Here is a 14,400-nt window from a genome sequence, read left to right as displayed (position 1 = left end):
TGGTTTGGGTCAACTGATGTTCACTTGAAATTATTTCTCTTAAAAGCTCTTTAGGATTTTTGCTTTCAAGAAGGAGAGAATCTCCTCATTGCATAGCAGGTATCATATATCAAGAAAGCCTGAAATCAAGCCAAAACCTGAGGAGCAATAGATGCCGGTTTTAATCATGTTTAGCAATATCACTGTTACAATTAGAAATTATGTTTGCAGGGTGATTTTCCTATGTGTAAGGGAGCTGGCTGCTGAGTGCACTGAGCTCCATGCAGTTCGTGTAGGAGCTTATGGAATTTTTATTTATGTGCCTTATTTAGCTTTAGAAAAGGCACTTTTACAAAATATAAGTTACTGTACTAGTGTCTAGATTTAAAAGCAACCCATGCATTAAGGCAAGTTGATTGTGTTGAAAATCAGTAGCATTGTGGGCACATATGCTACGTGTCAGGGATAATTTTGACAACAGAACATACAGTCTCACATGGAATTCTGAATATACTGCCTTTTGGTACTTCCTGGAATGGACTGAAGGGACTGATTTGCAAGGTTAAAATTTTCAGGGTAATTCACAAATCAAAATAGAAGGAAAAATGGCAGAATTAATTTGTATAAAAATCTTTGCTTTATACTTGTCAGGAAGAAAGTTGCTCAGTATCTGTTTCCTTCTCAGCAGCTTGTGAAGGATATGAGCCACATCCTTGGCTGCAATGAGGCTGTCAGGGATGAGGCAGAGGAAGGATGGGATAGTCTCACTACCTACAAATGTTTCTTTGATAGCACCTTTAGACCACAGCACTAGAACATCCTCACATGGAAGTCATGGGCATAGCACAGGAGAAGAGGTTATTACAGCTCTTTGCTCTCAGGAACAACTCAGAAATACATGATCAGCTGCTAAATTATGGGAAGACCGAGTTATTTCCTAATAATTATTTTCAAAGCTGGGGAGCAGAATGAAGCACACATGTACAAAGAAAATGGGCAACCAAGGGTTCTTCTTTAGTATGGTTTATCAAAGAGAGCATGTGTGAATTGCAATGAAAGTTAAAATTTCTTACAATTTCATATCAAAAAGTCCTATCCTAGCAGTCTCTTGGGATACTGAGAGAGCTGCTTCTGCAATGATTTTCAAAGCTAGAAAACAGAATCAGACTTTTCAATTGAGTGTTTTATTTACAGCATCTGCTTTAAGAAAATATTTCAGATTGCAAAAGAACCGAAGCCTGAGTCGTGTCTCAGCATCAGCCCAGAATCAGATGTAGGGTGTTGTGCTCAGCATTTCTGAGGTGCAGCTGCTGCTGTGTCTGATCCTCACTCTGAAGTTCAGCTGCCCCCCCCCAAGCGCAGTGGGGCACAGGAGAGGTGCTGCACATGGACCTGTGGCTGGTGTCCCCCATTCTGTGGGTCAGAAGTGTTGGCTTTGTGGGCTGTGCCCTGCCAGCCCCGGGGGAAAGGCTGGGACCGGGCTCCGGCTGCCTTAGTGCCACCTCCTGGGCAAGAGTGAGAGGGAACGTCCTGAGTGAGACCTCAGGGAAGCAGGTCCTTTTGCTGTGATATCTCAAATGTCTTTTGACAAAAGGGGTCTGTTCCTATCCACTCTGCAGAAGTGTATCTTCACCACCTAGAACCTAGAGGTTGGTCATTCTTCTGGGGGAAATTAGAAGTGTTAGGCTGTTAGTTTTCAACTGGTAGGAAAGCAAGTTTCTCCTTTAACAATATTTACAGTCTTGTGACTCTGTAAACTTCACACAGGTCCCCTTGTTCCTGCAGTTAAAGTCAAGAGACATGAAATAAAGAGTGACCCAACTCCCTTGGGGTTTGAAGGTAGGAGTATTTCCATCCTGCATGAAAACCTCATTTGGTATTATTCACTGAATTCACATCTCATCACAGCTGCTGGATGACACTGGAGTCCATTGGGGGTTGGGATCAGTTTATCTGCATAATTGGGACAAAGACAGCTTGTTACTCCCTTACCTGTCCCCTGCACTCACATTCACCTAGGCATGAGCCTAAATTAAATCCCCAGTTCTCTGCCTGTTTTGGGAAGTAAAGCTCTAGACTGTCACCTAGGTCTGGATTTTCTGCCTAGCTCTGCCTCCCTCCATAGGAAGCAGCAGCAGGGAGCCAAGGGGCTACTTTTCACCTTCACCTGCAGTCTGGACATTTGCATTCCCCTTCCCTTGCTAGTGTCTACTCCTCATGAGAGAAGCAGAAGCCATGTGCATGAAGACTACAGGGGAGGCTACTCTGTGCATGAATAGCCATTGCAGGTGCAGTGTTTCATTTCAGACACGCAGAATTTCCTCCAATTTGTCATAGCAGATTCATAAATTTTGTGTAATAAACAATACCAAAGAGTTAAATTGGGATGCTGTTCCTCAGCCACTGGAAGATCACCAGCTTCCATTTTCAACTTTCCCCTTTACCTGACCATTTGCCTTAGGGGGACACAAGGAGCCAGGTACCTCTGCTGCAGGACAGGCAGGACAGAGATGTGGGCTGAGGAATCCTTTCATAGCATTGTGTTGTTCTGCACAAAAACTTGGTAGGAAGAGTTGGGGAACAGGAACAGATGGAATCGGTGAAATATCAGAGCTATCTCCCGTGGCACTCCTAGCAGAAGAAGAGACTGGAACAGAGAGGTGGGAAGAAACAATTCAGAGACAGCAGAAGCAGTTTTGCTGTTTGCAGAATATTTCCTTTTGCCAGTGAGCCTTGGCACTATGTTTAGAACCATCCTGTCACCCAGCACCAGTTCCCCAAAGTGTGGGGTTTATGCCTCGCTTTCCTCACTGACAGATGCCCTGGTCTCAGCATCCCTTGTGGCTGCAGAGGCAGGGGGGATTTCAGGGTGCAAGAACTATCTGCAGCATAGAACTGACTTGCTCCTCACAGATTAAAAACGAGGCACAGCATCCCTCACCAGACCGAGTATCTGAAAGTAGGAAACAATGAACATTATCACCCCTTACCAGAAGATATTGCTGCTACTGCCAGGGCTCTGTCTGAGATAGTAACACAAGGGATTCCCCCCCAAAATTCTGCTGCATTCATCAAGAGTGAAATCATTAATTGGTGGTCTCCTTGGTCCCCTTTTGCTGCTGTATGGATTAGGATCAAAACGATAATTTATCGCCTACAAAATGATTCAAATGCTGCACGGAAAATATGTCAAAAATCAGTAAGGAAGCTGTAATGAAATAGAACACTGCACTGTGCACTCAGCAATTGTCTTCCTTAATTAACATCAATACTTCTGTTTGATTCATTTCACTGTTCTTTGTCCTTCTCAGACTTACAGTTTTTCTGTGGAATGCTGCTGTCCTTTCACTCATTTGTGCTGGTCATGTGTCTCCTCTTTTATAACTGTTGGACCCCAGTCCACCTGTTTTTTAAAGAGACTGTCAGTTGCAGAGGTGATGCAGGAATTCACTTTGTACTGGTTGTCTGGTCACTATTTCACCTTGAAGACACAAATTGTACTTCCTGTCACAGATGCTTTTGAGAACACCATTTTGGCCCAGACTAAATGTAATGCCGGTTCCACCACGAGATCCGTACCTAGATCTGCTTCACAGACAGGTAAACAAAATAAAAATATTTGTAAACTCAATTTGAGAGTGCAAACTAAATTTATGATAATATTTACTCTCTTTATTATGTTCTCTCTTTTGGTGAATATTATTTCCCATCAAAACAATGAAAGAACAAGCTTGGATCACTAGCTTAGAAACAATGCCCCAGATCTGGTTTTCTGAGGTCAGGCTGAAAATAGTTCTTTTAACTGAAAGCAGAGAGCTCAGAACTGGATCTGTCTTATTTTATAAGAATTAAGCATGAGAAACAAGCTGTTTCTTAACCTCTGAAATTAGCATAGTGATTTATATGGAAGAGGGAGGCTGATGCATATATTTGTAAGGAATTCTTGCTGGTGAGGTTTCTGAATTATAGTGGCAAAAGACTGTGGAAGCTTTGTCTAGTGGGGTGGAGAGACATCTTTTTTTCTTGGTGTTTGTAGTCCAGCCTTTGAATTGAACTAAAATTGCAGTAGCAGCTTGAAGTTAAATAGAATCTGTGTATTCTTGTATGTTTAGACCTTTGCTAGTATTGCTGGTGTGAATAAACTGGTACAGGACAGTGTCACTTCAGATGACCAGACCATCTGAATATCTGGGGTGATATCTGGGGATACAGCTCTGCTGGAAGAAGGTCCCTGTGTCCCTTGTAACTGGCTTGCAGTTGTTGGAGCAGACCAACAGTCCCTGGGTGGCAGAAGAGGCTGCAGAGCTGCACGACCATGTGTTGTACCAACCAGTGCTTACAGCAGGGAGGATGTGCATAGGGAGGGATTAAATAAACTGATTAATAAACCTGTTTCTCCCAGATCAGGTCACTTTTCTGTTTGCTGCCTGAACTGCCTGGCTTGGGCTTTGTATTGTCTCAGGCCAGGGTTTGGTATGGGTTGAGAGTGCTGGGATGTGCATAACCCCACTGTGTGAGCATCTGTCTCCATGCCTTGTGGTCAGAGCTTTGCCTTGTTGAGAGCAATGGCCCACAGGATGTAAAGAACTTGTTTCAGCATCTGCTCAGCCCAAGTCCCCATGAATCAGCTAATGCCAGCAGGTACATTCATTAGGAAGGCACATGGTGAATTGACTGACTCCATTCAGCTTGTATCTGTCAGGCCTGCAGAATCATTTGGTAGATGCAAGATCTGTTTCCTCTGAGCTGGACTGTAGTCATCCCCCTCCCCATCAGAAAAGTGACAGGCATCAGGTGCAGGAAAGTGCAGATGATGATTGCCATCTGCACAAAAAAACTGAGCTACTTTTGCACCATGGGAGCTTCTGGCAGACAGGTCATACACAGCTCAGCCTCAGTTTCCCTCAGGACACATCCTATGGACATGCCTCTTTAGGTGAAGAGAGACTGGCTGCTGAGCTTGGGCTGGAAATCTCTCACTGAGTCCATTCTGCTGGGTGGAGGTGGTTCTGGTGAAAATCATGCTGTAAGACAGCTAACAGCAGAAATAGGACTGAGATGTCTCCTCACCCCTCTGCTTGTCTTTGTACCTTGCTGTTTACTCTGTCCCTTCCCTCCACTTGCAGCCTGCTCCAGGATATAGTCTTGTAATTTGCTCAGGTATAATGTCACCTTGGGGTAAGATGGAGATAAGAAATCAACCAAAATTCCATGGCTTTGTCCTTACTTAAACATGTGGAGGTGAGCTGGAAACAGAATGATCATGGCCTTCTGAAAGTCATGTCAGCACAAGTTATCATTTGCTCTGCAGGAAGATTCCTGGTCCTTGTTTTTTGTACCTCCTAAGCTGAAGGGATTGAGCAATGCTGAGCCCTGGAAATATCCATGGGTATGAGCACTGCAGCCACACATGCTGCTCTCACACCAGGAACAGTGAGTGGTACAGGCTTTAGAGACAGAATAATGGCTCTGACATAAATTTTACAGCAAAACCATGGAATGAACTATAAAAAAGTACCAGCAGTTCGGTAAGTGGAAGAGTGGGAACTGAACTGTGGCATTTATTTTACAAACACAGATTCTCAAAGAGGCTAATGTCTGATAGCTAACTACTGGTTAATCTCTTTTGAAAAGGTTGGCCCAGCAGACAAATGCCTTCTCTAGACACATTTGAAGATTTCGAAGCCATTCCTTCCAGCATGGATGAACTCTCCAACTCTTCTGATTTGGAGGAAGAGACCAACCCTAACAATGTAATTGCTTTTTAAAATTACACTGCCCTTTCCCAGCACAACTTACTCCTCTCTGAGGATCACAATGTAACCTGCAAAGTTTGGGTTCATACCAGCCTTATATCCATGGATATGTGGGAATACAAAAGATGGATATTTGATCTGGGGTGCTGGAAGATTATTACAAGACTTTTGTTGATCAGGATGATGATCATAAAAAGTCTCCCATACTTGTAAGCTGTCACTTTGCCTGCTACAAAAGTGAGGGGAAAGTCTGAGTCTTTAAAAAAGTAATTTCAGACTTTTGCAGATAACTTCACCTGGTGTCACAAACCAAATTTTTATATCAGAATAATGGCTGGAAGCCTAAAGTCTAAATGCAGAGAACAGGTCTATCCAAATTTTGTATAATATTTAACCTGGGCATGATGAAACAATTGCCTACAGAAGAAATTTCTGCCAGCTTGAAATGCCTAATTCAGTATTTAACTAAAATCTCACAGTGTTCTTTCATCCATAGTGATTGTATTTCTGGTGTTTTGTTTCATTCATTTTAGGGGAGCAATCTCTTCCGTGTTGAAGGCAGTTTTGACAGCTGTTTCCCGGATTCTCTTACTCTGGAGGATGGAGATTTAGTGCAGTTTGTGCAGGAAGGAGAGAATGGTCAATGGTGAGTATGGCAGAGAGACAGAACTGGACAGGTAGAACGGCCATAACCTCCTGGAAAAGGTGGGAAACATTCAGAATAATGTCAAAGTCTCTTCAGAATCTACCCAAATCCACTCACCCCATTGATCACAACATGAAAGAGGCAGTGGGAGGCATGAACACACAAAGCAGCTTTGGTTAATTCCACCAGGGTGGCTTTGATCCCAAATGCTTGTGACATGAGGTTTAAGGGGACAAGTTTGTGTAAAGGAAATGGATAGGAATAGTTGGGCTTTTGACACCAGAAGGACATTTGTCAAAGGCAGCACCCTCCTACATCAATGGATGCATCAATGAAACCCCCACACCTTCCACTGACAGCACTTTTAGCCCCAAAAGTTTAAATACATGATTGACAAAGAGGAGTGAGTCTGGCCCCCTGAGCTCACATATGCTTTGTTGTATTCATTTTCTCTTGCTGCCAAGTGAGTGTTAGGAACAGGCCTGCCTGGACATCTGAATTCTCCCTTCACAGGCAGGTTGGAGGGAGAAGCAGTGTCCCTCAGGGGTCTCTGCTTGGGCCAGTTCTGTTCAATATTTTTATTGATGACATGGATGTGGGAATTGAATCTTTCATTAGTAAATTTGCAGATAGCACTAAGCTGGGAGCATGTGTTTATTCTGGTAGAAGGTAGGAGGGCTCTGCAGAGAGACATGGAATGGTTGTATGGGTGGGCAGAGTCCACCCCTGTAACATTGTAGGCTGGGGATGGTGTGGCTGGACAGTGCCCAGGCAGAAAGGGACCTGGGGGTACTGATGGACAGCAGCTGGACATGAGCCAGCAGTGTGCCCTGGTGGCCAATAGGCCAATGGCTCCTGGCCTGGATCAGGAATGGAGTGGCCAGCAGGAGCAGGGAGGTCATTCTTCCCCTGGACTCAGCACTGGTGAGGCCACACTTTGAGTGTCCAGTTCTGTCCCCTCAGTTTAGGAAGGACATTGAGACGCTTGAGGAAATCCAGAGGAGGGAACAAGGCTGGTGAGGGGCTTGGAACACAAACCCTGTGAAGAACGACTGAGGGAGCTGGGGCTGTTCAAGCTGGAGAAAAGGAGACTCAGGGGTGACCTTATCACTCTCTACAGCTCCCTGAAAGGTGGCTGTGGTCAGGTGGGGGTTGGTCTCTTTCTCCAGGCAGCAACTAACAACAAGAGGACACAGTCTTAAGCTGTGCCAAGGGAAATGCAGATTGCATATTAAAAAAAAATAATTTATGGAAAGAGTGATAAAACACTGGAAGAGTCTGCCTGGGGACATATCCATTCTTGGATATGCTTTAAAAAAGACAGGATATGGCACTTGGTGCCATGGTCTAGTTGAGGTGTTAGGGCATGGGTTGAACTCAATGGTTTTGAAGGTCTCTTCCAACTCAGTGATTCTGTGATCCTGTGTGGTACCTGTAGGACTGCCCTGGGTCCTCTGCCTTCTTCCTTAGTTTAGGAAATAACAGCCCAACATGCACCTCTAAGAAACACAACCCAGGAAAGGCAATGTAGGAAAATTCACTGACTGTTCTCTGAGTTTCAGGTTAGTGAAGAAACTGGTGTCTGAGAAAAGCGACTGGGTTCCCTCCAGTATATTGCAGCCAGCAGAGGGGGACAGTAACAACATAATTAAGAGCAGCAATGCAGGTAATTGAAAAATGTGTTACTGGTTTGGTGGATTTTTCTCTCCATACTGAAAAATGATGTGACAGTGAAAAACCAAGTGATAAAAAGTGCATTTTCTGTATTGAAGTACTCATCTGGCTGCAAGTCTGTGCTACAGTCTCTGGTGACATGGCTGAGCCAACCTGAAATTTGGTGCCTGGGTGTCACAGCTAGTCAGGCACAGCAGCTTTCTTTGGCCTGGCTTAATTGTTTTCCCCTTTCTGAGCAGAACTTGAGTCTCCCATCCAGTTTCTATGGCTATCAGTACTGGCTGCTTTACAGTGAGCCCAAGTGTTTCATACACAGGGTGTGCCTGCAGGACAGCTTTGATCCTGGCATGGGTAGACTTTGGATGTAGACCAGCATCAGGGCTGTGCTTCTGGCCCAGGTTTGAAAACATTAAAATTTCATGAACCATTACTGCCTTCATCATATTACACAGCTGGCTCCAAAAGCTGCAGGAAGGGCTGCTCTGGCAAGATTTCAGCCAAATCAGCACTAAAAGTCAAACATTCTCAGCTTTGGTTCTGATCTAACACCCAAACACTTGCACTGGAAAAACTGAACCTGAGCAACTCTGCAGATCAAAGGTTTACAATTCTAGACCAATATTTGTCCATCCTTAAATATAACCTACCAAAATGTGTCCTGCTTTTCTTCTGATAGCAGAAGAAAGGAAAATCTGGCACAGCCATTCCCTGGGGATCTGCGATGGAGAGCACTTTATTCTGAGTTACTGGTCTTTTTTTGGTTTTTTTTGGTAGTTTTGTTAAAGTGGAGGAAATCCTTTATGAACCTCAGGATTCTTTGCTGTGGTGTAAAGAGAATTTGGTAATTGCTGCTCCTTCACCCCCACAGCAGGTCAGTCCTCACCTCACCAGCCCAACGATGGCTCTCATTTCACTGACTCGTCCAGTGCTTCAAAAGAAAAACAAAACCAGGCACACATTCCAGTCACACACCAAAGGAGTCCCCCTTGCCTTTCATGAAGGAATTAGGAGAGCAGTAGAATTGTGATTTTATGTTTTATTTTATTCCATGCTTTTAACAAAAAAACCTCAAGACTGTAGATGGAAAATCCTGTAGGTTTATTGTAGTGACAATGCCCATGTCCTCCTTTTCAGACACGTACAACGATTCCTGCAGCACAGCCTCGGTAGAGTCAGACACCAAGGAAAGTGAGGTGGCCAAAAGCTTCCCAGCAGAACAGAGGGCTGGCAGCTGAACAGCAGGACCAGCCTTCCTCAGGACCCCGTCCACCTGCCTTTATCCTGGGTGGACACTGGAACAAAGTTGCCTTTCTCACAAGCTCTGAGGTTCATAATTCACTAAAATTTTATCAACATGAACAGATGAGAACTGTGCTGTCCACCTGGCAAGCTGGGAAAAATGAACTTGAAAGGAGCATTAAACATCCAGAAAATATCAAACTTACTTTCAGTATTAGAGGAGAAAAATGCTTCTTGCATTGATTATCAAACTGTTTCAGAAGATGTGGCCTAAATTAGGTCGACAGCAGAGCTGAAGAGTTTCTATGCACGCACCTTTTGGCAACTTTGCTTGAGCACCACATCACTGCAGAGGGGCACGTGGTGGTTACGAGTCCCTGCTCCACCCTGGGGTCACCTGGAGGTTTTTCCATTTGCTTGCCTCTGGCTGTGCCTTCCCTGTCCTCCTTAATTCCAGCTGATACATCATCACAAATGTGCCCTTTTTGCTGTCAGTCAACACCAAAAACACCCGCCCTGAGGGTGGCTGTGGAAAGGAGGCTTCTGGCTGGGACATCAGCGAGGCTCCGTGCAGCAGTGAGGGCACTCCTGTGCAGTGGCCTGGGAAGGTCCTGCTGCACACAGCATTCCACACTGGAATGTGCACGGGGCAGCTCCTGCCTGGGAGGTGCAGGGCTAAGCAGGGAAGTAAAGATGTGCAACAGCTGCTGTGACAAAGAACACTTTGAACTCTTTTACAGTCTAAGTCATTCCTCTGCCCCCCCTTCAGTCTCTGGTTGCTGGATCACAACCCTTTGCATTTGGTGCTGAGAATTCAGTTGAATGCCATTTACTGTCACACTTTTGAGTAGACTGCATGCTTTCCTTGTGTGCTGGGCTATGAGTAGATACATTTCACCCCCCATTTGGAATATACTTAAGCATTGCAAATAGGCAGTGGGCATTAGATGCTCCAATGAGTGGATAAAGTGTTGTTGTTAAATACTTCTTTCCAGGCTGTTTGATGAAAGGACTGTACCAAATCTCTGCCACATAAGGATGTAATGTATAATATAAAGTGATTACAGATGTTATGATTCCTACACAAGCCATTAGCTTATTTAGAGCAGCTGTTAAGGCATGAAGGCATTTTGATGGTAATTGGGTCTTAGGTCCCACAGAAGCTGCTAGTACTTTAGTAAAGATAAATATTGACTAAGGATTGCAAACAGGCAAATATCAGTCTGGTAAAAACCAGCCCAGAAGAAGCTCAGGAGTGAGTGAGTGGCTTTCACTCTTAGGGATGTTTTGTTTAAGCCTCAAACTAGTGGTGCTTTATGTAAATACAAAGGGCACTAAAAGCACTAGAAATTGAGATAAAGCAAAACCAAAACCCACTCTTTACTAATTGAGCCTCTGAGCAAAGCAGTGTGTGCATCATTTCTGCTCTCACCTTCGCAGGGACTCGAATGTTTTCCTTTGTATCTCAGTGGAGGCTGGCATTGCAGGTACCTTAGTGTGTGAGTCAGGATAGCTGAGGAGCAGGGAGAGAGTCCTGTTTGAGAAAAAGTCTTAGAGTAGGTAAAGGCTTAGTCAGGTTTTTTTTGCTTGTGATTTATTACTTGATTATAAGTTGCACTGTGGTGATTGATTCCCATGGCTCTTCTAATTCTCCATATCTAAACTCTATAAATTTTGACATTTTCTGATCGTGACTAAAGAACCTTTCTGGAAGCATTTTTGTCCTACAGAGGTAGGGGCTTGCCTGTTTGTGTTGGTCATTTACCTCAAAAATGACATGTAGGCTCTCAGGAATATGAATCCTCTTGGTCTACTGTGGTTATCAGCATCTTGCAGGAATAATTGATTCCTTTCAGTCCCCTGAGGAAATATGCAATGACATTTTCTTATAGTGCAATTACTTTATCCTCTCTCTAAAAAGAGTTCATTCTGGTTTCTCTATTACTTTCAGTAATTTTTGCACAGGAACAGTTCTGCTGTCTACCCCTGCCCTAAGCATAGGAGAGGGAAGGGCTAGGGAGCTTTGATTGCACATTAGTGAGTGTAGTAAACTTTTGTGTGGGAGAGAGAGATGGGGAAGGATTACCCTGGGTGTATGAAACTGCCAGAACAAAGATTTGTGACATTGCTGATGGATAGAAAGACAAAAACCTGCACTTTGGAGTTTTATTTTTGAGGAGTCTCATTCTGATTGTGAAATGGCAGCAGGAAGTCTCTGAACTGAAGATGAGAAGTCAGGTATTGTCAGTCCATTCCCTACCTCTGCATGAGCAAGATGACAGTGTGCTGGTCCCACATCCCTTGGTACCCCAACACCTTCCTGTAAAATGGGAACTATTGAATTTCCCACTAAATGCTAAATTTTACCATGTATACAAAAATTAGGGACCCTCCTAAGAAAAGCAAAGCATTCAACCCCATATGCCCCATTGTGTCCTCCAAGAGTGCCACTGGTGGGATCTTGTGAAGCAGTCTAGAGCTGCAGCAGAGAATGGAGTTACTGAGCAAAAGAGTCCTCTCCCAGCTCCAGACCATCTGTCATGGCAACTGCAAAGGTAGGGACTGGATTATTGCATTCTCCTCCCTAGTTCGCTTTTGAAATTTTTTTTTTTTTTTTTTAACCCAAAATCTCACATTTTATCCTGCTGGACCAAAGTTTGAGTGTGTGCTGCTCCGTGGATGCCCTGGGGATGACAGGTCCCTCTGTCCCGTGGCTGTGCAGCAGTGGCACAGCACTCTGGTCTTTGGGAGCTGACTGTGCCACAGCTCCTCGGGCACACTGAGCCTGAGCAGGGAGCTCACTACCATTAACTGTGTCTTTAAGCTTCCTGCAGTGCCAAGTGCCTGTTTGTGCCTCCATGTTCCCAACCCAGGGCACAGGGCAGCCCTGGCAGGGTCTCCTGGCAGTGACAGGGCCCTTTGGCTCAAGAGTCAGTGAGACAGGGCCCCTGCAGGGCTGGCTTTGGGAAAGAATGAGTTCAGTGACAGAGCAGGCTGCTGACAAGTCCTAGAGCAACTCACAAAGGAGTAACCTTCTGGCTCTGCTGATGGGACAAAATGGGGTTTGATGACTTTTGGAGTTTTAAAATAGTATGCAGGATAGTATTTTAATTAGTATTTCTGTCAAGTAAGGTTATAATTAAGGGAATGACTCTCCATGTACAGTCTAGAAGATGATTTGGTAAAGCCCAGCGAGACTAATGTGTATGTCAGGGTGTGCTTATTCTGTCTCTAGGTCTTTGACACCATCCTTTTCAGGTAGATGGACCTAAATATCATAGTTTTCAAATAAGGATTTCATTTCAGTGTTGTTTGGAGATGCTATAGTGACCACTTAGAAGTCATTTAAAAGTAATGGTTGTGACTAAGTTTTGGCTGTAGAAGACACCAGATCCCAGGTAAATCCATGCTGCAGCAGCCCTTGCTTCTGGCCCCATGCCTGGCTGTGTTCCCTGGGCCTGGGCTGGTCACACTTCCCTCCAGGCTGAGGGTTTGCCTGGGCTCTCCTCCCTCTGCTCTGCTGCTCTTCTGCAAAACTTCAGAAACTCCACATCCTCAAAACTGCCCTTGAAACTGCTCACTGAGGTGTGGGTGGGCTGCAGAGTCCCTCCTCACTGGCACCAGTGGCAAACAGAGACAGGCAGTTGCATGACACACAAGTCTTGCTTTTAGTAAACCAGGCTAAAATAGAATCAGGCCTGATCCTCTCCTCTCACCTCGAACTCCACCAGGTGGAGAACCAGACCAGTGGTCGTTGTCTTGAACACAAACAGCTGCAGCCAAACCACATCTGAGCTCTGGCTTTTCTTGCCAGTGACAGCAAAGCTCTGTGTGTGTCTTATGTTCTGGTTGTGTGTGTGATGAGAAGCCATTTTATTATCTATGATTTTCTTAGATTTTCTTGGATATTTCAAATAGGATTGCGTATGAGAAAGGCCATGTGCTTCCTTTCCAAAAATACTCAAAGACTTCAAATATATATATGATTAGAAATATATATCAGTATAATAAGAAAAAAGATCCAAAATGTGTATTTCTTCTTGCAGCTGGACTGAAATAGCTGCTAAGATTTCCTCTCTCCAGCTGAGAATTGGTACAGTTTGTTTTTCTTACATGATTTCCATGGTGTTGATAATGATGTATTTGTATATTGTGACTGATGAGAGATAATCAGACAGGGAAAGAGCACAGAATTACCTGTCCTTTTTTCCAGTCAAGACAGAATGTATGAATTTATTACAAGAAAAAAAAGTGTGCAAATGAACTTCCTGTAATTAGGCCATTCTGACCTGTGTAGAACCACACTTTGTTTGAAATTTATAAAAATTATAACAAGTACAAAACCCTGTGGTTGATGTCTCTATATGAAGCAACAAGTAAAATGAGATATTTTTTTTTTTTCTATTTGAAATAAATGATCAGTAAAGGCACATTATCAGAGATGAAAAAATCCAGATATTTGTCCAACATACATGCCAAAAAGCAGATAGGGATTTTTTTCCTTTACCTCTCTCCCTTAGTCAGGTTCTGAATCACTGAGACTCTTAGGGGAATGCAAAGCACAGACAGCTCAGAGAAGTCGTAGATGACTTTATAATAGTTACTTTTGAGATATCTGCATGCCTTTGGCTACCAGTGTTCATTAGAGAGTGCCAATTAACCCAAATACAAGCTGTGGATCCTGTAGAAAGGCAAGCAGGTAAAAATGAGAATGTAGAAACACAGCAGGATAAACTGGAACAGATTTCAGCAGTATCCAGATTTCAGCGGGCAAACCTTCCCTCGCCTGACTTTTCAAGTCCTTGGTGTCACCGTGTTCCTGCAGTGAGTATTGGTATGAGGAGAAGAAGAATTAGGAGGATGCCAGATGCCAGGGTGGGGGTTGCTTTGTTCGCTGCCCAAGCAGCCCCGGGGGGATGCCCGGGGCAGGGAATGCCCAGGGCAGGAGTGAGGATGCTCCGTGCGGCACATCCCGGCTCTGCCCGTGCAGCTCCAGCCGGCCCGGGGAGCTGAGCAGGAGCCCTCGGTGTGACAGGGCTGGATGTCACCCCAGCCCGTCCTGCTTGGACACAGCAGGGCTGGGAGCAGCACCGGGCCGGGCAGCAA

At 44.5% G+C, this 14,400-nt stretch overlaps 1 protein-coding gene across 1 annotated transcript in view; it reads left to right on the top strand.

The window, feature by feature from the left end:
• MCF2L2 (MCF.2 cell line derived transforming sequence-like 2) overlaps positions 1-14,355 on the top strand; it is a 128,952-nt gene extending 114,597 nt beyond the window's left edge. Inside the window, exons 27-32 of the mRNA XM_056498796.1 lie at positions 1,747-1,818; positions 3,493-3,579; positions 5,614-5,732; positions 6,269-6,381; positions 7,944-8,047; positions 9,190-14,355. Coding sequence (XP_056354771.1) covers positions 1,747-1,818; positions 3,493-3,579; positions 5,614-5,732; positions 6,269-6,381; positions 7,944-8,047; positions 9,190-9,290 — 596 coding nt within the window. The 3' untranslated portion in view covers positions 9,291-14,355. The remainder of the gene's footprint in view (positions 1-1,746; positions 1,819-3,492; positions 3,580-5,613; positions 5,733-6,268; positions 6,382-7,943; positions 8,048-9,189) is intronic.
• Positions 14,356-14,400: the final 45 nt, after the last annotated feature.

Source organism: Oenanthe melanoleuca, chromosome 9, assembly GCF_029582105.1.
Source record: "Oenanthe melanoleuca isolate GR-GAL-2019-014 chromosome 9, OMel1.0, whole genome shotgun sequence".
NCBI classification, from domain to species: domain Eukaryota; kingdom Metazoa; phylum Chordata; class Aves; order Passeriformes; family Muscicapidae; genus Oenanthe; species Oenanthe melanoleuca.
Note: the sequence above shows the minus strand (reverse complement) of the source record. Positions and strands in the feature narration are given on the sequence as shown.